Below are 25,910 nucleotides of genomic sequence, written 5' to 3'. Positions count from 1 at the left end.
CTTTTTTTGAGACAGAGTCTTACTCTGTCATCTAGGCTTGAGTGCAGTGGTGCAATCTCAGCTCACTGCAACCTCAGCCTCCTGGATTCAAGCGATTCTTGTGCCTTAGCCTCCTGAGTAGCTGGAATGACAGACATCCACCACCATGCCTAATTTTTGCATTTTTAGTAGAGATAGGGTCTCATCATGTTGGCCTGGCTGGTCTCAAACTCCTGATCTCAAATGATCCTCCTGCCTCAGCCTCTCAAAGTGCTGAGATTACAGGCATGAGCCATCACACCCAGCCTGAATGTGTCTTTTTGATAGAAATGATTTATTTTCCTTTGGGCATATACCCAGTATTGGGATTGTAGGGTTGAATGGTAGCTCTATTTTAAGTTCTTTGAGAAATCTCCAGACTGCTTTCCACAGTGACTGGACTAATTTACATTCCCACCAACTGTGTATGTGTTCCCTTTTCTCTGCAGCCTGACCAGCATCTGTTGATTTTTTAATTTTTTAATAATAGCCATTCTGACTGGTGTGAGATGGTATCTTACTGTGGTTTTGAGTTACATTTCTCTGATGAGTAGTGATGCTGAGCAGCTTTTCATGTTTGTTGGCTGCCTGTATGTCTTCTTTTGAGAAGTGTCTGTTCATGTCTTTTGCCCATTTTTAACGAGTTATTTGATTTTTGCTTATTGATTTGTTTAGGTTTCTTATAGATTGGTTATTAGGCCTCTGCCAGATGCATAGTTCATGAATATCATCACCCATTCTGTAGGTTGTCTGTTTAATCTGTTGATAGTTTACTTTGCTGTGCAGAAGCTCTTTAGTTTAATTAGGTCCCTCTTGTCTATTTTTGTTTTTGTTGCATTTGCTTTTGGGGACTTAGCCAAAAATTATTTGCCAAGACTGACGTCAAGAAGAATATTTCCTAGATTGTCTTTTAGGATTTTTAATAGTTTAATGTCTTATATTTAAATATTTGATACATTTTGAGCTCATTTTTGTGTACAGTGAAAGGTGGGGGTCCAACTTTAACCCTCTGCGTATGGTTAGCCAGTTATCCCAGCAGCATTTATTGAGTAGGGAGTCCTTTTCTCATTGCTTGTTTTTGTCAGCCGTGTTGAGGATCAGATGGTTGTAGGTGTGCAGCTTTATTTCTGAGTTTTCTATTCCCTCGGTACATATTTACTGAATAAAAGAATGAATTAATGCCTGAGAAACACTTAGCACGATGCTGGGCACACAGTAATGCTAATAGATGTTAGTCACTGGTGGTGGTGTTATCATCATCATTACTATTGGTGTATTAAAGGCATTCACATGAAAACTCTGATTCTCAAAACAGCCTTGCAAGGTTGGAGTTATGCTCATCTTGCAAAAATGGAAATTAAGATTCAGATAAAGTAAATATATTAACTTGCCCAAGTCCTTTATAACTTACAGGAAAGTCTGTAACCTAACATTGCCCTAAACTCCTCTTCACATAGACCAGGAATTGGTCCCTTCACATAGACCAGGAATTGGTAGCACTATTGATATATAATTATACTTTTTTGAGCACACATGTCTTAGAAATAAAGCACATTTTGTGGGAGGCAGCACAGTACCTGTGGGTTTGGTGTATGAGAAGTTGTGATTTCCCAGAAGATAAGCAGAATTCCCAGGCTGCCACCCCTTCCCAGACTGCAGCTGGCCTCCTGAGCTGTGAGCCCCCAGCCTGGGATTCTCTCTGCACACCCAGGTGGGGACCCGTCGGGCTGGATGTGGGGCTCCCATGGAAAGCAGGAAGGACACAGGCACTTCTTCAGTGCTTGGCCATTGTCAGGCCCATGAGGGGAGTAGGGAGTGTCTGGTTTTTCTCACTGTTGTATCCTGTGAGTCTAGCACAGTGCTCAGCAGCTACTTGGTGAATAAACAAATGAATGAATGACTGAATGAATGAAGAAACCTGCTGTGTGCCAGGCACCGTGTTGGTTTGCTTATATGACCTCATTTAATGCTCAGCCTGGACACGTGAGGTGAGAGCACATGAGATGAGGCTCAGAAGGGTGAGGTTGTTTACCAAGGGTCACCCAGCGGGGTGGATGTTCAAACCAAGTCTCCTTACCTCCTGTGCTATTGCGGAGAGTAGGGAGGGCTCCTGGCCATGGAGAATCCCCTTCCCCAAACAAGAGAGCCCATTTCGCCTCCGGCTGTGATAGAGGTTCAGAGAGGAGGCAAGGGCAAGGGAATAAGTCATTCTCAAGGCAGTCACGTGCTTTTTCAGCCCTCACTGTGAATGGAACAGAATGTGGGGCTGGAGGAGGGAGAACACGATGGAGAGGAGTAGAAACTGAGGCCTGGGCCCTTGTTTCTCTGTAGTCTGGGCCTGCCACTTTCTACTAATGTCTTCACCATCACCCTAATCTTTATTGAGCAGTGACCTCATGTACAACTCATTCTGTCTACACCTCCACGTGAAGGAGGCACCGTAGTTACTCACCCCGTCTACAGAGGCCAAAACTGAGGACCAGAGGAACTGTTCTGGCCGAGGAACTGTCCTGAAGCCACAAGTCAATGGCAGCATTCCCCGCCACCCACTGAGACCACCTGGCTCTAGAGCCCCACCCTGTCCAGGCTGGCCTGCAGAGGATCGCTTGGTCCTGTAGCAGCTGCTGCTATTGCAGTGTGCGGCAGGCCTCCTGGTTCTGAGTCTAGTTCACCCACCGGTCAACATTGGTGTCTTATTGTTGTCTTCCAATGTTGGAGCTGAGAAATCTCAGAAGGCTTTGTTGTGAGGTCCATGGTAGGCGTGGTGCTGACACCAGGATCTTACTGAAGGAAGCTCCAGAGCCCAGCAACATAGTGGAGCTGGGCACCATAAGCCTGTTCGGTGAGGTTTGATGGGCTATGATTTGGACTTGTCTTCCTGAGCTCATGGTAATCCACGTGGAACTAAGTCCGGTTCTAGTCTGGAGCTGTTTCCAGTGCCCATCAGGACATCTGCCCCCTCTGAAGGCAGGGCCTGTGCCCCGACCCTCTAGGACTGGACTAAGGATCACAGAGAGTGGGGACCACACAACTCACCTCCCAGTGTGAACACAAAACAGAGGTTCATGGCTGACAGGTGGGCCCCTGGAGTCTACCCAGCCATGGCCAGGAGGTTGAAGGAGCAGGGTTTGTGGCCAGCCAGACCTGGATTCAAACCTCGGCTCTTCCACCTGTGGGCCAAGAGACCTTGGGAAACTCACCCTACCGTTCGGAGCCTCAGTTTCCCCACCTGGATGAAGAAGGTCATGATGCTTTCCTTGGAGTGCTTTTGGTAGATGAGCTGAGGAGATGGCTCAGGTCAGCCCATATGGCAGCACCCCTGCCCTGGCTCAGCAGCTTCACACGTTCACATGCAGTCAAATAAGGCCAGGATGGGAAGGGCAAGCTGAAGCCACGCTGTGGATCAGGGCCCAGACTCAAGAGTGAGACCTGGGGTACAGTGTCAGCTCTGCCACACAGTCGCTGTATGATCTTGAACAAACCACTTAGCCTCTCTGAGCCTCCCTTTCCTCTTCTACAAAATGAAGACTCCATGAAATTGTACCAGCGCTGCTCAGCCCAGAGCTTGTGACCATGGTCACCATTCCCAGCATTCTTTTGCCTGCAGGCTCCTGTTCTCCCACCCCATGCTCTGAGGCAGCTCCCTTGACCCAGGAGCCTCATTTGAGTCCCACCTCTCCCAGTGATCCTGTTTGTGAGCTCTGGGTCACCAGGGGCCAGATCACTGTCAGGAACCCTCACGGAAGGAGAGAAGCAGGCCTTTTCCCAGACCAGTACCCACTGCAGCCTTTGAAGAGAACACTTGCAAATTAGTCCTCTTTCCCTAGGCTATTTTACCACCCCCTCACCCCACCCACACAGCCATCAGCTGCACTAGGTGCAGCCCGTGCAGAGTAGGCATTTGTATGCCCTTCATGGCCAAGTATAAGCTCCTGTTTCCTGCATTTGAGATGCTCGTGCTCAGGGAGTTGGCATGAGGCATCCTCATCCCCATCTCAAGCTGGACTCAACAGAGATGCCCTTTCCTGGGCTCTTACAACTGGATCACTAGGGCAGCCTCACTACCGAGCCCCAAAGAAAGGCATTCGTCCTCAGAGTTCACCAGATTGGGTGCAACCGTAAAAGCCACCCAAGTGCTTGCTTTCTGCCCCAGGGATTTGGGTGACATATGCAGAAGGAGTTTTTGAGCTTCACAGACCTCTGACGAGGGAGTGTGGCTAGAGTGGGTGTGATCCATTAAGAGTGAATTCAGGGCCGGGCGCAGTGGCTCACGCCTGTAATCCCAGCGCTTTGGGAGTCTGAGGCGGGCAGATTACGAGGTCAGGAGATTCAGACCATCCTGGCCAACGTGGTGAAACCCCATCTCTACTAAAATACAAAAAAAAAAAAATTAGCCGGGTGTGGTGGCACACACCTGTAGTCCCAGCTACTTGGTAGGCTGAGGCAGGGGAATTGCTTGAACCCGGGAGGCAGAGGTTGCAGCGAGCAGAGATCGCGCCACTGCACAGCAGCCTGGCAACAGAGCGAGACTCCATCTCAAAAAAAAAAAAAAAAGAATGAATTCAGAAGTTGGCAGCTGCTGCCGCCGCCAGTCTGTGATGGTGAAACAGCCCCATAGATTTATATGGAAAAAAATGTGCATTGACTAGAATTTTATGGCATCCAAAATCCTATCTCTTTGGGTCTTTATATCTGAGTACCATAATTACTAGGGGAAAATATCATGCTTAAAAAAAAAATCAAAGCATTTGACATATCATCAGATGTCTACTAATATTTCATGGATAAACAGTCCTTCCTGCCTTCTAGAAGCTCCTCCTCCCACAGGGAAGCAGGTGGGAAGGCTAGCAACTACCATACAGCATCATAGCTGGTCTGGAGAGTGTATAATTCAATTACAGCAGAGGGAAAAGGGAAATAAAGAGAGTCAGGGTTACTTTTATGGTTTTTTTATTTTTTATTTTTTTTTTAGACAGAGTCTCGCCCTATTGCCCAGGCAGGAGTGCAGTGGTGCGATCTGGGCTCACTGCAAGCTCCGCCTCCTGGGTTCATGCCATTCTCCTGCCTCAGCCTCCCAGTGGCTGGGATTACAGGCGCTCGCCACCACACCCGGCTAATTTTTTGTATTTTTAGTAGAGACGGGGTTTCACTGTGTTAGCCAGGATGGTCTCGATCTCCTGACCTCGTGATCCGCCCACCTCGGCCTCCCAAAGTGCTGGAATTACAGGCGTGAGCCACCGCGCATGGCCAGTTTTCTAATTTTTTATTTTTTATTTTTTGCTTTTTGTGTTTTGCCTGAGTCTTTGCAAGAGTTTTTTGTTTTTGTTTCTGTTTTTGTTAATTCAAGTATTTAGGCAGAATGTGTCTAGGGATAGATTTCTTTCCTGGAACCTAATAAACTCAGAATGTATCTAGGGATAGGTCTGTTTCCTGGAGCCTGATAAACTCTGAGTTGTATCCCTAGATACATTCTGGCTAACTACTTGAATTCAGGATAACACCCTTCTCTGGGTCATCTCTCTGTTCTCAGGCCCCTGTATCCCTTTATGTTATTTCTTCCCCTTCTTCCCTTTCTCTTTTCTTTTTTTTTTTTTTTTTGAGACGGAGTCTCGCTCTGCCGCCCAGGCTGGAGTGCAGTGGCCGGATCTCAGCTCACTGCAAGCTCCGCCTCCCGGGTTTTTTTTTACACCATTCTCCTGCCTCAGCCTCCCGAGTAGCTGGGACTACAGGCGCCCGCCATGTCGCCCGGCTAGTTTTTTGTATTTTTTAGTAGAGACAGGGTTTCACTGTGTTAGCCAGGATGGTCTCGATCTCCTGACCTCGTGATCGCCCGCCTCGGCCTCCCAAAGTGCTGGGATTACAGGCTTGAGCCACCGCGCCCCGCTCTTCCCTTTCTCTTTTCATTGGCCCTGAGGGAGAGCTTGCCAACCTTGCCCACCACATCCATGATGCAAATCTCCGCAGTGTCTGCGTCGCTCCTTATTACCTCTTATGTTTACTTTTTAAATTCTTCTGCCATGTTTTTAGTATTCTTTGATTTTTTTCATATCTCATACATCTCTCTTTCTGTCACATCCACCTGCAGTTTCATCTCTGACAGTTCTCTCTTATCACAGAAGCCTTTTCTTCTTGTACTGTATTCAAAAGAAAAGTTGTTTGAACTTTCTTTCGAATCCTGGAATAGACTGTTTGGGGAGGTGTGGTCTCTCTTATCCCTCTACTTCTTCTACATGCACTTCAAACCCATTACTTGGAAGTGTTCCTTCCTGTGTTCCTTTTTGGATTTTCTTTCCCCTGAATATGCCCTTGAATGTAGAAAAATCTATTTAGCTTTGGAGTTTATTAATAGGCAAGGCATTTGGGCTTCCCTCTGGGCACACTCCAGTTCTTTTCTGGAAGTAGCAATCTACAAATGAATGTGAGAAGATGGGGGGCAAAGGGTAAGTCAGAGCATTCTAGAACCCCTCCAGTCAGCTACTAGTAGGCAGTGAGTGTTCTGGTCATTGGCCCAAATTTTCTGGTTTTGATAGCCTTGAATCACTGTGTCTTGGGAAAAGCCCCAGGAGATATGAATTATTTTGGTTTCAAGAGATAAGGTATAAATCTGTTCAATTTCTGTCCTATATATCTGCCCTATAGTATATTACATTTCTTAGATTCTAGCACTAAGGCTGTCTGTCCGTAAGTCTTAGTTTGTAAGGAGGTTTTTAGTGGTAAGTCAGGGGAAGCTCTGTGAGGGGCTGCCTAGTCTCTTCTGGAAGGTTTCCAGAAACTGGTCTGTATCCCCATCTCCTCCTAAAGCTTCAGGGATTTTTTCTTAAGTAACTTCATTGAGGGCCAACATTATCCAGATAGTCTGCAACCCTTTCACATGCGTTATCTCCTTTCCTCTTCAGCCCTGTGAGAAAGTTACAGGTACTACCTCTATCTCCCAGATGAAGAAAGCAAAGTTCCAGGAGCTGAATAACTCACCCAGAATCACACTGAACAATAAGTGGCAATGCCAGGATTTGAAAACAGATGTCTCAGGTTTTCATAGTTTTCGTATCTTTCCTCCAGTGTATGCGTTGAGCTACATGTGAACATGACATATGATATAGTATATGTGAGTGTGGGTTCTATCTGGGCTGGAATCCTACCATTGTCACAGAGTGACTTTGGGCAGATTACTTAACATCTCTGGAGTTGAGGAGAGTAGCCAGGGCCAGGGGAGAGCAGATGAATGAACTCTGTGAATGCTAAAGACGTGGCCAACCTGCTTTTGTTTCACTCGTCTCTTGATTCCTTTGGGGTCTCTCATTGGCACCTGAGGATGATTCTCTCAAGTAAATATATGCTAGAGGATTATTTATTTTTATTTTTTATTTTTTAGCAGTTTCATGCCCTTAATTGTTTGTGTAATTAATGCCTCTATTCAATGTCCCTCTTCTGCCAGGCCGTATGTATGCCTCATGGGTTCTGGGACTGCGCCTGTCTGGTTCTCCTGTATACCACTGGGTCTAGAATGTGGGAGGCCCTCAGTGAATATTTGTAATGCTAAGACCCTGTCATGATGGTGGCATGCATCACTGAGTGAGCTGGACCCTAAGCACATCACCCTGTGCCCTTGCAGCTTCCTCTCCCCACAGTGACCTGCCACCTTCCTTCAGGGTCCTTGCTTCTTCTAATTGGTCAGCAGACATGCCTTCCTGCCACTTTGGCCTCTCTGTTCCCTGCAGAGCATCCTCTGACGATGTAGCCAGAATGTCCTAATGAGGGGAGCATTGGCCACAAGGCCTGCTGGTACAGCAGAAGGGGAAGTCAGAATTGAGTAAAATTGGTGCCGGAGAACCACCGCACCAATTGGTGCAGAGCAGAAGGATGGGTCTCAAGGAGGTGACCGGGAGACCAGAGTCCAGAGGGTCAAGTTTCTTGGGTCCTTTTCCAAGGGAATTGAGTCTCATGGGCAGAGGAGAGGCAATACAAGGAGAGTACGTGTAGATGGCCTTCCAATCTGAAGCTGACCCCAGCCAGTGACGGCCCAGGCTCTCCCCTACCTTCCCATCCCACCCCACCACACAAAACCAGACTAACAAGAGCACTGGCTCTTCCATCACCCCCTGCTGGCAGAGCTGAGGGCTGAGTGCTTGGCCTGCCCTGGGTGAGCTTGGCTTCCAGGCTTGGTGGGAATAGCGCTGCCTACAGACCCTGACCAGGGCATTAGGGTTGCAAGAGGCAGGGCTGCTGCTGGGCCAGCTGGATCTGGCCGGGCCAAGTGCCTTGTGTCCACAGGGTGTCCTGGAGAAGGGTGGAGCCCACAGAGATGGCTCCTGCCATGGAGTAGAAGGAGCCTCTGCCCACGGAAAGCCTGGGACCTCCCCATAGGGACTCACATCCTCTCATCTCTGTTGAGAAAGGCAGGGAGAGATCAAAACACCTGAGCCTGAAAACCACAAATAAATTTACAGTCAGATGCCTTTTTCCTTCTAAAGGGCCCAAGGAACTTGACCCTTTCAGTAATTCAATTCAGCAAAATCAGTAAAGAATTTGCTTTAAGAAAGTGAAAATCAGTTTTGATCTCGCTAACCCTCTGAAAATCTGTTGCTTGTTTTCCATAGAATGCAGGGATTGGTGATTGAGGTTTAGAATGTTGTCTTTTGTTAGACAGTTTCCATTGAGTAATGAATAAAGCTGACAGTTTTGCATCTGCCTCCATTATTATTTTTGTTATACTTAAAGACTAGGTACAGTGTGGTCACAGATACACGAGTGCATTGGTGGAAGTGGAAAATACTTTGGCGACTGAAGCGGCTGTCTGTGATCTCACTCTCTGGCCGGGATCCTGGTGGCCTCGGACGTTCGGGGAGCCTTTCTGTGCACAGTAGCAAATCTCTGAGCCAGGGTTGGAAAGACAAGCTCAAGAGTGTTTTCCTTGGCACATGGGCAGCCTCAGTTCTACCCAATATAGAGGCAGGTTTCTAAGGCTTTCACTGGGGGAATCATCTTGCATTTCCTTTTAGTGACGTTAGCTCCTCTGGAAGCACTTTATAGCACTCTGAGAAATATGAGTATTTAGCTTACAGATACCACAGTGTGGGGCTGTGCCTTAACAGAGTGACTGTGGAGTGGGGTGCCTGGCAACTGCAGCCACCATTCCACTGAGCAATAGAATTTCAGAGGCCAGGTTGAAGGGAGTCGTGTATGTTCAAATAAAGATACAGCATGGGGTCCAGTCATTTCCCTAGCCATTTTCTGAGCCCCTGCTCTGTGCTAGGCTTGGTGCTGGGCCCTTGAGCATGCAGAGATGGATAAGGCACAGCCCTTGCCCTCGATAAATGCTGTAATCGAGGAAAGGACAGTGTGCTCTGTGAGCCCAGGAGGAGCCAGTTAGCAGGCAGGAAGGAGAAGGAGGCACAGAGGCAAGGGGAGGAAACCCCTCTGCTGAGATTCAGAGGCATGAGACAGGCATCAAGGGGCTGCATGGAGGGGGCTGGCATACTTGGGGCATTACATGAGAAGTGGAGGAAGAGGCTAGAAAGGTAGTGTAGGGGAGAGCTCAGAGACCTTGGATGCTGTGCTAAGGAGTTTTCACATTGCCTGTTGGGATGGAAAGCCACTGGGTATTTTTAAGTGGGTAAGGGGCACAGTCTAATAGGGTTTGAGAAAGATCACAGGGTATAGACTGGACTGGAAATGGAGAGACCAAAAGCAGGGAGATGAGTGAGGGGATAGGAAGCACTAACAGGTTGGAGTCAGTGTTTGTGGCCTTTAAATCTAAACCTAAAGACCAACCAGGGGCTGAGAACACTCGGAAATTCTTGCGCTTAACATATTGCTCTCCTTCTCCCTGCCAAAAAAGTGCTTCTTTAACAGAAAGAAATATCTTGCCTTTTTTTTACTTCTAAAACTGTAGTACATATTCGTAGCTAAAGGTTAAAATAATATAAAATTGTATAAAGCAGAAAATAATCCTGAAGTTCCATACCCAAAGGATGGCTATCGATAACAGATTGAGGAATGTATTCTCTGTGTGTGATCTCTCTGTTGATACAGGTATACCTGGTGTTTTTCACTTAAAAAAACATATCATGGATATCTTTCCATGTCAGTGCTTAGAAATATATTTTATCTTTACAATAGCTGCATGATGTTCCACTACTTGGATATAAAATAGTTTATATAAACCATGCATTTTTTGTATAATTATAAATTACAAACAATGCTGCAATGAACATTTCTAATTAACGTTTGCCAGTTTGTAGTAGTATTGCTGTAGAGTAAATTTCTAGAAGTGGAATTACTGGGTCCTAGAAAACCACATTATTTGAAATTTTTGATAGATACATCCAAATTCTCCTCCCAAAAGTTTCTATCAATTTATGCTATAGTTACTCTTGTATAGTGTGACTTTTTCCGCACACTCATCAACACTTAAGTATTATCAATTTTTATGAACTTTGGCAGTATAAATGGGAAAAAATATCTTGTTTTAGTTTGTAATTCCTTGATTATTACTGAGTCTTGGGAATCTCACATTTTTATTTACATTTATACTCTTCCACAATTTGCTCATGTTTTATAACACTATTTGCATTTATTGTAGGAGCTCTTTATATATTAGGACTATTGACCGTCTTATAAATTGCAAATATTTTTCCTACTCTAACATTTGTCTTTCAGAAGCTTCATGTATGGTGTTTTATATGATCATGCAGAAGTGTGTGAGTTTTAAGAAATGGACCCCAATGTGTCAGTCTTTTTTTAATGGTTTTGGGTCTTATGTCACACTTAAGCCTTTGTGTACCTCAGCATTATAAAATTATTCTCCTGTATTTTATTCAAGTACTCGTATTATTTAGATTTCAACTCCCTAATTTATCTGTAATTTATTCTGTTTTAGGAATGAAGTAGAGATCCAACTTTATATTTTTCCAAATCAGTAATCATTTGTCTCAATATCATTTATTGAAGGATTGTTCCTTTTCCTATTGATTGGAAATATAGCTTCATCGTACACTAAATTTCTATATCTCTATGTGTTGCTGGGCTCCCTACTGTGTGCTGATGGTTTATTTGTCTAACTCTGTAGCAGTACTATACTGCCTAATGACTGGGCATCACTGCACATTTTATAACAAGCCCCTCTCTTCATTCTTCTTGTTAAAAATGTTTATTTTCGTACATTTCCTCTTCCAAGTGAACTTTGGAGTCATTTCAGATATGAACTGTATATGTTAATTAGCCAGTAATCAACATCCTTGCAATGTTGTGTCTTCCCATCTAAGAATATTGTATTTTTCCTTACTTATTTACATCTTCTTTCAGTCCTTCAGTTATTTTTACTTAATTAGTTTTCCTTAACTACCAAAGTGTTACATTCTCATTGCAACAACTCAAATACAAAGAGATGTAGATAAAAGGTTTGTATTCTTATGAATTGTGCCTTTATTTAGTAAAATGGGTTCTTCAGAGAAGGATTAATAAGCCCTGGATATGTGTAAACTTGATTTTAATAAATGTTACATATGATTTTTCTACCAAATATGTTTTATTCATATAGGTCTTACAGAGTTCTAAGTTTATTCCCAGGTGTTTTATAGTTTTGCTGTTATTGTAAATTGCCCTTTTTTTCCATTGTGTTTTCCAGCTGATGATTACTGTTGTATAAGAATGACATTGATTTATGTATATTTATTTTGAAGTTAACTTCATTATTCTAATAGTTTTTTTCAGTTGATTATCCTAAATTGTCTAATTATATCACTAATGTGATAACTAATCATATCACCTACAAAAACAACACCGTGATGTGCATCTTTAATATTTATTCCATGTTTGTCATCTTGCTTTATCACATTGGCTAGTGCATTCAGCATAGTGTTAAATGATAGCAGTGTGTCAGATATTCTTGATTTATTCCTATTTAATAAGATTTTGATATTAAGAACATTGTTTTAATTTTCTAATATGTGTCCTTTATCACATTAAGGAAGTCTATGTCTAACGCAGTGCTTTATCAGGACATGCCAGTGAGTTTTCTTTGATAATGTTTTATTTGGAATCTCTGCATCTTGATTTATTAATGTGATTGGTCTATTTTTTATGCCACCTCTGTCAGGTTTGGGTGTAATGGTTATGCTGGAATCATAAAATGAACTGCAAATATTTCTGATTTTTCCTGCTCTGGAACAGTTTAAGTAACATTAGGTTTGTCTTTTATGGTTTTATGCATGAGTTCCTTAAAATCATCTAGATATTGTATTTTAATTATATTAGGTTGGTGCAAAAGTAATTGCAGTTTTTGCCATTAAAAGTAATGGCAATTACTTTTGCACCAATCTAATAGTATCTTTCTCCATTATTAATATTTTTCTCTTTATTAGTAAATTAAAGTTTTTTGCCTCTTCTTGAGAGAACTTTGAGAAGATACATTTTCCTACTGAGCATTCATTTCATCTAGATTTTCAAATATGTTACTGTAAAATTTACACATACCACTATTGTAACATCTCTTCCATATTTGAAATCATATCCCCTCTCTCATCCCTAATATTGTTCATCTGTGCTTTTTTTTCTCAATCGTACATACCAAAGGATTGTCCACTTCATTGATTTTCTCAGAGAACCAGCTTTCAGTTTGATTTATCACTCTGCTTAGACTGTTGATTTTTTAAAAATTCATTATTTATGCTTTTATATTTTAAATTGTTTTCTCGTTTCTTTTTTTCATTTTCTAGTTCTATGTAATGAATACTAAGTTCACTTTTTAAATGTTTTTAAATTATTAATATAAGCATTTGAGGCTGTGGACTTTTCTCTCAGTAGTTACATGGCCTTGTATCATTGTGGATAATTTTTATATTTTAATTTTAACCTATTTTTTCATCTCTAAATTATTTGGTAAGTGTTTTTTCTTTCCCAAATAATTATTTTTAAGAATTTGTTTTTACCCCTGGGACAGAGAAGGGGGTGGAATTGCTCCAAACACCCCAAAGGCACACGGGTTATGAGTATGGGAGGTACAGTTTCCCCAAAAGGAAATCAAAGGCTGTTTCCAAAATAGGGAGTGGGTGTTAGGCAGAAAAAAGTGTCAATTTCGTCTCTATTCCCAATTGTCATTGAAGGGTTAAATGAACTATCACATGTAATATACTCAGCACAGTGTCCAGCAAGAAAAAAGGCCAATAATAGTAACCAGATGCATGCTCTCCCCTCATGCCTCTTCTTCCTACCAGTCGGAACCCCAGCACATGCTGTTCCAGCCATTGCACTCTGGGGGAACATTTGCAAACAGTGGGTTACCTCCTTGTGCCTGTACATTACCAGGCAATCCCCAGGGCATGAGGGGATCTATAGTTGTGTCCTCATTTCACCTTGGGGAGCCAGGAGGTGATTTGGCTTCCCTGGACTTCAGGATTCTGTCCAGACAGCAGGACTTTGCCCACGTGCCTTTGTGATTCATGAGCCACAACCCCAAGTCATACACAAGGCCATGTGCTCATCCAGAAAGCGTGGCCTCTGACCACCTGCCATGTGACTGCCTGCGCCCGCCCCCTTCTGCAGACCAAGGAAACTGTCTCAGTGACAGTAAGCATCCAACAGCTTTCACCAAAGGAATACTCTCTAAATGAGGATTTGTTCTGAAGCCCTGTTTTGCATGATGGATATTAATTAGCAGGTGCTAGTTAATACTCACAGTCTTCCCCATCTTCTCAGGGAGCCTGGGCCGCCTGCTGAGATCTCATCATGCAGTAGATGGAATTGCTTTGTGCTCTCTTAAAGAGAGCACACACACCCTAATGAGCTGCTGCTCTGTTATTTCATTTGGAATTTATCAGGACAGTTTATGTGATCAAACCACACAAGTATAGTTCTGGATGCCAGCCCTCCTCAATACTGAAGTTTGAAAGTGATCTTTTCAAGGCAGAGCAGGAGAACATGGAAAAAAGTCTTTCATCTCAAACTTTGAAAAAGGGAGAGAGAAAAAATGGAAAGTATAAGATGGAAATGTGGCACATTTTTATGCTGTAGAGGGTTTTTTTTCCCCTCAACACAGCAGAATTTTCCTTATTAAAAAGATAGCGGTATGAGAAAAACCAAAACCAGACTCGGGATGGAAGTGAGACGGGGTGGCGATAGGAGAACAAGGGAGCAGTGAGTCTCTGGGCTTGTGGGAAGCCCTGGTGCCAGCCGCGGGCTTTGGCTTGGGGAGGCTGTGAGCGCCCAGCTTCAAGCAGGCTCTGGGCCATCAAGCATGGTGTCCCTCAGCTTCAGAGAAGGTGTCTGTTCAGAAGAGCACCTCCTTTGTCAGCCTGGCACTCCCTCCTTGGGGCTGGGTGTCCTGTGGACACCTCTGGTGGGGAGCCTGTATTCACTGTCAGGAAGCAGGTTTGGCCACCTGCCCTATGTTGAGGTCAGCCCAGCTACGGAGGGCTTCGGTAGCAGAGCGAGCTGAGAGCTGCTCACTCCGGCCCTGTGGGTCTGCCTCACCACGGCAGTCTGGTTGGCACTCATGTGGCAGCTACAGCAGTGTCACCAGACCCTGTGTGGGGCATGGAAGGAGGGAGCAGAGCCCAAGCATGGTCTGGGATCTGTCTCAGAGGAGGTCCAGTCTGCGGGTGGGCATGGCCATGGGGCAGATGCCAGCTGCCAGCAGTGTCCTGGGGATTGGGGGAAGACAGGCCACAGCAGGGGTCCTCACACCGCCAACTCTGTGCCTGTAATCCTCATCTCTGTGCCAGCCAACGACTTCCAGCCCCCAGCCTCCAGCCCCTAGCACTGCTCTCTGTCCCAGATCTTTGGAGTCAGGCAGTTCTGAATTCACATCCTGATTCTCTCACTTGCAAGCTGTGTGATCTTGGCCAAGTCACTTCACTAAGCTTCAGTTTCCTAATCTGTAAAATGGTGGGGAACAGGAGTGCCTTTTGTACAGGGTCACTGCCAAGGTGCCATGGTAAAAGCAATACCTAACTTCCCTAGAGTAGACAGTGGCTGTTACTGTCAGGATGGTTTCCCCCAACAGGTCTGCACCTCTCAGCCTTGCCTGGTCCCTCGCACTGTCCAGCCCCAAGGCAGCCAGGGCCAATGGCTGATCCCATTACTGTCCATATTCATGAGGCCAACATCACAGTATCATCTGCTATAGTAACTCTGTGTATATAGGAATAGGAAGTGAGATGTCCAGCTCTGCTGTCCCAGTCCAAGTGACAGCTCCAAGCACTGGTCCAACTGAGGGGTGGCCACCATGCAGTCGGCATTTGGGCGCCATCCATGGTTGTGGCAAACCCAGCTGGGCTCGTTCCTCCCATGCTGCTGCTTCAAATAGGGCCAGCCGTAAGGTCAGCTCAGCTTCTTATGCACTTCAGTGGTCCAGGCCCTGGACTGGGAGACTCTTGTAAACCACTGTTATTACCCTTACTCACAGTCAAGGAAACTGAGGCCCTGGGAGGTAAAAAGGCTCGCCTAAGGCCACCCAGCTGGTGAGTGGCAGAGCCAGGGTTCCGAGTCTCCTGGATCTGTGCCCCACGTTCTCTCACTTATACTACAGCTGCTTGTCATGTGGCAGAGCTGGAAGGGCCCCCAGGACTGGATGGGACACTGAAGATGGGACCTGGGGGCTGACCAGACTGACCACAGTGGGCGTGAGGGAGGTGGAGAGTAGCAGGTGGTAGATGGCACAGGGGAGGCAGCTACAGTAGAGTCATGAGCCCTCTTGGAGAGTGTTGACCCCATAGGGGAAATCAGGCAGGGACGGCCATAGCTTGGGTTCACCTACGCCCCTATCTTGCCTCACTGGCTGCCATACATGAGAGTCTGGCTAGAGTAAAAGAAAAACGTCCCATAGGCAACCTGGACAGACCTGTGCTCAAATCCTGCTTCTGCCACTTCCCAGCTGTGTGGCCACAGACAAGCGGTGTAACCACTCTCAGCTTCAGTTTCTTCCCTTATAAAATCACAATGAAACCTCCCTGACAACAGCATTTTTCTTATGAATCAATAATCTGGGCAAAGCTCTTAGTTTAGGACCTGGCACCCAGTAAGTGCTCGGTAAGCATTAGCTCTCTCTGTCATAAGGTTATTGTATGATTAAATAAAGTATGCCTTCACTCCTGCATTCCTTTGTCAGCCAGCATTTACCAAGCAGCTCCTGTGTGCCCGGTTCTAGATGGTGGAGATTGAGCTCCTGGAGCAAGACACGCTTCCTGCCCTTGAGGCGTTAGGTCTGATGCAAACAAGTGTCTGAGTGCAGTTGTGGGGAGTGCCAACTCCATGTAGGACCCAGCACTGTGCCTGACACGGTTCAAGTGGAAGGTGGTTATTCTTATGATTTCATTATATTTTAGGCTTATACATATCTCTGTTGTGGACTAATACAGTACTGAAAAGATTTCTGTGGATTTGCGCAGCGTTAACTGTGGGAGACTTGCTGCTTGTGCTGTGGTTTTTGTTGTGGGAGTGAAAGGCTATTTATATGGAGGTTCTTTCCAGGCATTGCCTAGGCTCAAGGTCTCCCCATGTCACTGGAGCCAGGAGGCTTCCTTTTGAGGGGTGCTCTACCCAGTCCTCAGCAGGTATGGTCTTGGCTCACACTCCTGGGTGTTGAGGAGTAGGCAGGTGTGAGCATCTGCATGTTTTGTAGAGGGGAATTATGAACTCTGTGGGCCTCAGTTTGCAGAGCACCACTCAGCGATCCACCTCCAGGAACCCAAGAGGAGGCCCAGTGCCCGGCACCTGTCCTCACAGGGCAGCATAGGGTGCACCTTTCCTGTTGAGGGTGTTACTTGAGAAAAGGCAACTCCCTCTGTGTTTCTGATGACCAGTGGGTGGGAACATGGGTGCAGCAGCCTGATAGACCTGGGTTCAAATTCCATCACCCTTGCTGTGAGGCCTTGGGCAGGTGTCTTAATCTCTCTGAGCTTAGTTTTCTCCTCCTGCTTAGCAGGGTTGGTGGCAGGATCCCATGAGACAGGGGGGAAGTTCCTGCCTTGGATTTGATCCCCAGGGAGCAAGTTTCCTTTCCCCCCATCCTACTCTCCAGTTTCTCTGCTCCTGGGCTGAGCTTTCACGCTGCCACTCTGAGCCAGCTGGACCGAGGTCTGCACATTGCATCTGGAGTAAAGCTGTCCCATGTCCCACATCTCTTCACTCCCTGCCATGCACTAGAGGATGCTTTTTGTTGTAGTTGAAGCAGTAATAGCATGTTCAGGATTGCCGTTGCGGAGGCTCCAGGGTGGTAACTGAGTTACATTTTTAAGAGGGGAGAAGAAAAACAAGGTGAAGAGAGAGAATAAATCTGTGGATTCAAACTCACCAAACTTGGAGCTTCTCTACAAGGGAAATTATTTCTAATTATTAAAATTTTGGAAACATGGTACCGCCAGGAAGAAAGGAAGTGGAAATGGCTCCTGTGAGAAGCATCAGCATATGTTTCTGAGATTTAACAGTTTCCTGTAACAATGTGCATCTATTTTAAAAGCAGACGAATGACTCATGGTATCTAGCACCAGTGCTCCACTGTAATGGCAGGAAGTGTGTACTCTGGAGGGGGCAGGCTTGGGTTCGACTCCTGTCTCTATCATTTACCAGCTGCATGACCTTGAGCAAGTTACACATCCTCTCTGAGTTTCCTTTTCCTTCTCTGTAAAATAGATTGTTAGAAGAATAAATCAGATAGTGAACATATAACTCTTAGTGCAGTGCTCATCTATCCATGTACAAACCCTCACAACTTTTATGTAATTAACCAAGTTAATTCCAATGTTTGTAATAATTCTTAGTTGTTTAATAGTAAATTTTTAAGGCTATAAATTTCTCCCTCATTACCACTTTGGTCAGAACCCATAAGTTTTGATATGTGATATTCTCCTTGTCATTGTCTTCAAATAAATTCTTCAAACAGATTTTTTATTTTTTCTTTGACCTAAGAGTTACATGAGTGTGTGTGCATGCATGTGTGTTTTCAAATGGTTAGTTGTTTTTTTTTTTCTGTATTTGTTGTTAAATCCTAGATGTAGTAAGGTCAATGAAAATAGATAATATAGCATTTACTTTTTAGGACTTACTGAGGTTTTCTTTATATACAATCAAGTTTTGTACTCCATGGGTACCTGAAAAGAGCTATTTTCATTTATGGAAAACCAAGCTGCTTATTATTATTATTATTATTATTATTATTTTTAGACAGAGTCCTGCTCTGTTGCCCAGGCTGGAGTGCAGTGACCTGATCTCAGCTCACTGCAACCTCTGCCTCCTGAGTTCAAGTGATTCTCCTGCCTCAGCCTCCCGAGTAGCTGGGATTGTAGGTGCCCACTGCCGCACCTGGCTAATTTTGTATTTTTGGTAGAGATGGTCTTTCACCATGTTAGCCAGGCTGATTTTGAACTCCTGACCTCAGGTGATCTGCCTGCCTTGGCGTCCCAAAGTGTTGGGATTACAGGCGTGAGCCACCATGCCTGGCCTATTTTTTTGTTTTGTTTTTGTTTTTTGAGACAGAGTCTTGCTCTGTCATCCAGGCTGGAGTGCAATGGCACGATCTCAGCTCACTGCAGCCTCCTCCTCCTGGACTTGAGGAATCCTCCTGCTTCAGCTTTCCAAATAGCTGGGACTACAGGTATGCACCACCATGCCCAGCTAATTTTTGTATTTTTGGTAGAGATGGAGTTTTGCCATGTTGCCCAGGCTGGTCACGAGCTCCTAGGCTCAAGCAATCCACTCACCTCAGCCTCCCAAAGTGGTGGGATTACAGGCATGAGCCACCATGCTCTGCCCCAAGCTTGTTAACTTTGTTACTGTAATACTATATCACTGCATCAATATATGTATGTATATATGTATAGATATGCGTGTGTGTGTATGATGTATACATATATACTTACATAAATTCTGGAAAAGATATACCAAAGCCTCCCTCTATGGTTGTGTTTTTCTTGAACTCACTTTTCATTTCTAACTTTTTTTTTACTATGTATAATTTGATGTGTTACTTCTTTATGCATAGAAATTTGTAACCATTAGATATTCTCGATCACCTGGACTTTTGTTTTTTAGAGCAAGCCCTCTTCTTTGCTTTGCTTAATGTTTGCTGCCCTGAATTCTGCTTTATGTCACTTCTCCTGCCCAACTCTGCCAGTGTGGTGGGCACGATAGTGGTGCTCATGGAGGGCAGCTGAAAGGACATTCCATCCTTGGCCCGTGCAGATCTCCAGGTGGTCTGGAGCTCGGCCCTGCAGCTAGTCAGCCAGCTAAGAGCTGTGTAGTGGCTGCATAGCCAGCGGCCCTTCCCCTTCCCCAGCCAGGCAGTTTGTCCTCACATCCCCCCAGCTTATCACTGGCTTGTGATGGATTTTATTAAGATCCTTTTAGACATAGGTTTGATCTTCAAAAGCTGTGCAAACTAGATGTTACTATTTCTGTAACATAGCGGTATTTTTATTTCACATCTTATTTTCTTTTTTTTTTTTGAGACAGAGTCTTGCTCTGTCGCCCAGGCTGGAGTGCAGTGGCGCGATCTCGGCTCACTACAAGCTCCGCCTCCCGGGTTTACGCCATTCTCCTGCCTCAGCCTCCCGAGTAGCTGGGACTACAGGCGCCCGCCATCTCGCCCGGCTAGTTTTTTGTATTTTTAGTAGAGACGGGGTTTCACCGTGTTAGCCAGGATGGTCTCGATCTCCTGACCTCGTGATCCACCCGTCTCGGCCTCCCAAAGTGCTGGGATTACAGGCTTGAGCCACCGCGCCCGGCCTCACATCTTATTTTCTTATTAGGCACCATTGGCCAAATTCTCTAGCTTTAGTTCTTTGTACTGAGAACTGTTGCTTTTTTAATTTTTTCTTTTGTTTCTTAGTTAATGTATGGTGAGGTGGAGGTGGGGTAACAGACAGACAAATAGACAGACAGCTGGGCAAATAAAGAAAAAACTGAATTCAGCCCAAATGGGTGTTCTCCTGGACATGGCACTTGAGACCTATTAAACTTCAGCAGTTGGTAAGAGACACAAGTGCTCAGCCCTTTCATGTCCTGTTATTTGCTAGTTGGGTTGCAGGTAAAAGCCTTATTGCTGGAGAGTATTTGAACTAGAAATGCTGAAATCTTGCTGGCATACATTGTGGTTGTTGCTCAGATGTTTGATTTATAGTTGGGCAGTGCTGTGTGAAAAAATTAGTAATCAGGATTAGAATTCAAGTCCAAAGATTATCTCAGTTTTCCGTAAGTTACCCTTTATATTTTTTAGCAGATCAGTACTGTTTTGTGCTATTTGGTTCTGGTTTGTGGTAAGCTCCTTCCGTCATGAAATATCTTCTTTAATTTTAGGAATCTATCTTCTGGATTTAATCTACATTGATTCTGCGTATCCTGCCTCAGGCAGCATCATGGAAAATGAACAAAGATCCAATCAGATGAACAATATTCTTCGAATAATTGCTGATTTACAAGTTTCCTGCAGCTATGGTTAGTACCCTTGTTGTTAGAATTGTGAAATCTTGCCTCATTGAAATGTGGGTCCTATCAGTGAGAAAGCTCTAGAAACCAGACAAAGAATTACAAAGTTCTTCATTTTAATATCTTGAGCATCAAACATGTACTAGATCCTTTTATACATAGGTTTGATCTTCAAAAGCTGTGCAAATTAGGTGTTACTATTTCTGTGTTACAGGTGAGGAAATTGAGGCTGAAAACAGTTTAGTCACTTGTCCATCCACAATCACACATCTAGTGAGTGGCAGAGCCCAGGTCTTTCTGGCTCCTGGGTCATTCATTCACGAAGAGCTTTCTGGGCAGCTCTCCTCCAAGCAGATTCAGAGATCAGTCTTCTTTCTTCTGTAACTCTGCTATCTCCATGGCCTCAGAATCCTCCACTGGACTCTGCATCCAGCTGGCAGGTGCAGGATGAGAGAGAACAATACAAGGGTGGGTTTTATGGGCCAGGGTTTTAGTGGCCGGTGCAGGCCACTTTTGCTGACAGGGGCTAGGAAATATAATCTAGCTGTGGGCCTAGGAGAAGGGAATCGATGTGGTGAGGGACGTGGCCACACTCTGCTGCATGTGGCCAGATCCACAGTGTGCCCATGATGGTGGGTGTGTAAGAGGGATGGAGAAAATCACTGGAGATGATGTCAGAATGCTGGATGGGCCATCCATGTGGGGACTGATTTTACCCGAGAAGATGGCAGACTTGGGGTGTGGAGCTTGACTGTGAGCCAGGTGCTCAAGTCTTCTGGGAATTAGCACTGATGAGCAGGTGGCCAGTCAGCCAAAGTCAGCCGTGAAGAGGGTGTGGTGCATGGGGTGTGGGGCTCTAGGCACCTGCCTCTGGGGAGCAAGGCTTTCACAAGAGGGCAGAGGAGTAAAAGTGTGGAAGCACCAAAGTGGGGGTGGTAGGAAGGAACCCAGCCTCACCTGCTGTGCACAGGGTGTGAGAAAATCCACAGCCTCCGTTTGGGAATGTCACGGGGAAGCCAGGATGGGTTCACCGAAGCAAGAGCCCTGCTCACCAGCCCCTGCACAGCATCCCCAGGCAGGGTGGGGGTTCCCACACTTCAGGGCAGCTTTCCTCTGACAGGAAGGGTAGGAGGCACCTGTATTCCCAGTGCAGGGTTCGCCTGGCCCAGGCCCTTTCCAACACAAATACATGGACACTTACTGTCCCACTGGCCAGCAGAGCAACCACAGACATGGGCTTCAGGGTCAGATGGACTCTGCTTCCTATTCCAGCTTTGTCTCTTGAAAAGTCACTTTCTCCCCTTGAAGGTTTTCTCATGCATGAACGTGGAGATAGGATTCATGCAGAGCCCTTAGCACAGTCCCTGGCATTTCACGAGAGCCCAGCAAATGCTCTCTCACCACTGTTCACCTTCACCTGCGCCATCTCCACCATCAGCTTTGTGAAACAGGTGTCATCCTCACTTCACAGAGAGGACACTGAGGCTTCAGAGAAACAAAATGATCTGTTCAGAATCTCGCTATGAAGGGCCAGAGCCATCAGGTGCTCCTGCTGCACCTGGATGCACCTCCCCAGAAAGCGAGGGTCCACCCCACCCTCTTTTCTGCTCCTCTTCATGACCCCCTCTACTCCCTCCACCTCTCCTCTTGACTTGTTCTGTCCCACCCAGTGGCCCTCTCAGAAGGAGTGCAGTGACTATGAAGGTCTGCAGAGAGCAGCTGACACCCGTCCCTCCAGAGATGGGCAACACCATGTGGCAGAAGCCTCCCATCACCTGGAGTCCAAACCCAGCTCTGCCTTTCTCAGCAATGCGACCTGTGCAGGTTGCCACAGTTTCTTCCTCTGTGCAATGGGGATATTGTTTCTCCCACGTGAGGCAGGTGTGAAGGTTAACGAAGATGACTCCTGTAAAATTACCTGCTGTAGAGCCTGGCACAGGCATGTTCAGGTGCCTGGACCCCTCCCTTTCTTCCTAGGATGCAGCAGTTCCAGTCATAGGCCAGCTTCTGGGTTAGGCCTCCACACCTGGCTGGGCAGGGTCTGTTCATTCATTCTTGCATTCATGTCACACAGCTGGTGGGTAGGTATAGGAGGCTTGCCCAGTTACCCCAATGGAAACCTGTTTTAGGGCACAGACACCTGGCTCTGGTCTGTTCTGGAGGCCAGGGAGCCATCTTTCCCCAGCCCCTGATATCTGAGTGGAGGCACAGCTCCTCCTTCCTGGCTAAAAAAACATGGTGACCTCAGAGTGTGGTAACTAAGGCCCAGTCATCTGGGGGGCACTCCTTGAGGGCAGAACCCAGGCCTGATGATCCCCACCACCATGTTCCAGTAGTCAGCACAGGGCCAGTCCCCAAAGAGCATCAGCAACTGCTGGAAGAGTGAATGAGTCTCACTATCCCAGGGGCATCTGAAATCAGTGATTTCTATACTTCTTATTTGGGGGCCTAAAGATGGAGAGAGTAGCCGGGCACGGTGGCTCAAGCCTGTAATCCCAGCACTTTGGGAGGCTGAGACGGGCGGATCACGAGGTCAGGAGATCGAGACCATCCTGGCTAACATGGCGAAACCCCGTCTCTACTAAAAAATACAAAAAAACTAGCCGGGCGAGGTGGCGAGCGCCTGTAGTCCAAGCTACTCAGAAGGCTGAGGCAGGAGAATGGCGTGAACCCGGCGGGGGGGCGGAGCTTGCAGTGAGCTGAGATCCGGCCACTGCACTCCAGCCTGGGCGACAGAGCAAGACTCTGCCTCAAAAAAAAAAAAAAAAAAAAGATGGAGAGAGTCTAACGTCTCTGGATTTGGTCCACCTTTTGCAGATCACCTCACCACGCTGCCCCATGTGCAGAAGTACCTGAAGTCCGTACGCTACATTGAAGAGCTCCAGAAGTTTGTGGAAGATGACAACTACAAGTAAGTCCCCACCTACTCCTGTGTCAGGCCTCCCAGCCCCACTTTTGTCTTTAGCACTCAGGTCCCTGCAAGTGGCCTAGCCCTTGTTGGGACCAGTGAGTAGCCACCTGCAGGGCTTATCAAAGTCCACGGCAGTAGCACCCAGGCCCCAGCACACACAAGCACATGCGTGCTGTGTGATCTTCGACCTCACAGCCCCACAGTGGTGATGTCTGAACAGCTGTCATACCCATCTCTGCCCCATCCTCATAGGTCCTCCGGTTCAGAGGAAGGTGTCGTGTTAACTTCTCAGTGTGGCTTTCCCACATGGCACAGATGATATGAAGTTGGACTCCACAGCTGTGAAGGGCACAGGCTTGGTGCTCTGGTTCTCACAAGTGACTCCCCCACCCACAGTGCTGGGTGGCAAGGCAGCTTCTTGCCATATCTCCAAGAGCTTGTTTCATGGATGAGACAGTTCTTTATAACTCTCAGCTCTCTGCAGTATTCAAGGCCCTACCTCCTTCCCTGTAGAGCCCCTGTGGAGTAGACCCAGTTCTCATAACAACCCCACGGGCCCTTTGGCCTCATCTTCCACTAACCCTGCGGAGGCTTTCAGTGCTTTCTTCATTTGTGGCATCTGGGAATTTATCCAGCACTTCTATGTATTTGGAGGGAAAAGAAGGATTTTTCATGTTAACCCTGTCTGCCATACTGCTTGGAAGTCCTCTTGGCTCATTTTCAGCTTGAGACTAAGAACCTCAGTACTTTTTCGTATGTCCTGGTATTAAGGCAAGTCCCAGCCGTCTTGTAATCAATCATTTACCACCTAAATGTCAACTTCATGTTCACAGATGGTCCCCGACTTAGGATGGCTCAACTTAATGGTTTTTCAGCTTTACAGTGGTGCGAAAGCAACGCACGTTCGGTAGAAACTATACTTTGAATACCCATACAGCCAGTCTGTTTTTCATTTTCAGCATGGTATTTAATAAATGCCGTGAGATATTCAACACTTCCTTATAAAATAGGCTTTGTGTTAGATGATTTTGTAAGCTCATGTAAGTGTTCTGGGCACATTTAAGGTAGGCTAGGCTAAGCTATGGTGTTCGGTAGGTTAAGTGTCTTAAATGCATTTTTGACTTGTAATATTTTCAACTTATGATGAGTTTATTGGGATGTATCCCCATCGTAAGTTGAGGAGCATCTGTATTGTTTTAGATCTTATCTTATGATGGCTTCCAATATGCCATGATTCCTTGGAATCTTGTTATCCAGTATATTTTTTATCTCTTCCAGTTTTGTGTCCGTGAATTTGATTAGCCAGACTACATGGTCTTCATCTAAGTTAGTGAAAAGTGTGGAGAACTGTAGCCACAGAGACAACCCCCACATTACCCACAATTGACTCACCAGGAAAGACCCTAAGGGGAACGGATGTTCAAGCAGTGCCCCCTGGTCAGCTTTACAGGAGTGGTCTGCAGCCGGGGCTATGAACCAGAGTCACCTGGGAAACTCTCTAACCAGCCCTATGTCTGGGGTGGGGCCTGAAAATTTGTGTTTTTTCAGAGCTCCCTAGGTGGTTCTGATGATCTTTTGGAACATAGACATAATGCTTTTAGTTGTTTTATATAATAATTTGTTAAAATATAATATGAAAATGTGATCTGGTAATCTGTTACATAATAGTAACAACAATAGATGAAAGCCAGAGATTACCATTAAAATTATGCTTGCCACAAAGCAAGCTCATTTTATTTATTTACAAAGCATTTGCTGTTCCTGAAAAGAGTGCCCTGCAGTACAAAATTATTCCCACTTAAGTTTCTGGGGTAATATTTTCCATTTACGCACCGGTATTGTGATAAAGGAGACAGTGGTTTTTCATTAACACTGATACGCTTTAGAGAGAAAAATGGCCTATAAATACTTCTGACCATGAGATAATCTTTGGACAAGCTGCAAATCATGAGTAATTACTCCTTCTACTCTGAAGGACGTTGAGCACCCCAGCACCTGATGCTAAACAACAGTCAGCCTGGCTTTTTACAAAGGCTCTTTGTTGTGGTTAAAGTGGACAGACCCAGGGAGGAAGCCTGCATTCTCACCCCCGGCCCTCAGACCACTGAGGGAGTTCCTTCCCAGGGAGGTCTAGGCTCCAAGGGGCAAGAGATGGGTAGAGCCTGTGATTCTGCTTGAGGACCCACACTCTGTGGCCCAACTCACATCTGGAGGCTTGCTCCTCACCCACAAGGATGCAATGGCTTAGTTATTACATTGGTGGCATTGCATTGCTGACATTCTCCCCCATCTGCTTTGGAGATATTATGCCAAGAGGTCCAACCGGTGCTTTATTTCCCACAGCCTTTATTCTATTTTATTTTATTTAAGAAAAATTACCCAATTTCCCATTACTTAGAAAGCATGACCATTAAGTAAACATACTTTTGGACATTTTTCTTTTTTTTTTTTTTTTTTTTTTGAGACGGAGTCTCGGTCTGTCACCCAGGCTGGAGTGCAGTGGCCGGATCTCAGCTCACTGCAAGCTCCGCCTCCCGGGTTTACGCCATTCTCCTGCCTCAGC

The 25,910-nt window shown here is 45.7% G+C and overlaps 1 protein-coding gene across 7 annotated transcripts in view; it reads left to right on the top strand.

Moving 5' to 3' along the window:
• The window catches only part of RALGPS1 (Ral GEF with PH domain and SH3 binding motif 1), a 261,883-nt gene that overhangs the window by 183,040 nt on the left and 52,933 nt on the right, over nucleotides 1-25,910 (top strand). For all 7 annotated transcript variants that reach the window (XM_011931366.1, XM_011931362.1, XM_011931361.1 and 4 more), the window contains exons 8-9: nucleotides 20,308-20,445; nucleotides 23,254-23,347. In XM_011931366.1, the coding sequence (XP_011786756.1) occupies nucleotides 20,308-20,445; nucleotides 23,254-23,347 (232 nt within the window). The remainder of the gene's footprint in view (nucleotides 1-20,307; nucleotides 20,446-23,253; nucleotides 23,348-25,910) is intronic.

This window comes from Colobus angolensis, unplaced genomic scaffold (assembly GCF_000951035.1).
Source record: "Colobus angolensis palliatus isolate OR3802 unplaced genomic scaffold, Cang.pa_1.0 Scaffold9, whole genome shotgun sequence".
Taxonomy (NCBI): domain Eukaryota; kingdom Metazoa; phylum Chordata; class Mammalia; order Primates; family Cercopithecidae; genus Colobus; species Colobus angolensis.
Note: the sequence above shows the minus strand (reverse complement) of the source record. Positions and strands in the feature narration are given on the sequence as shown.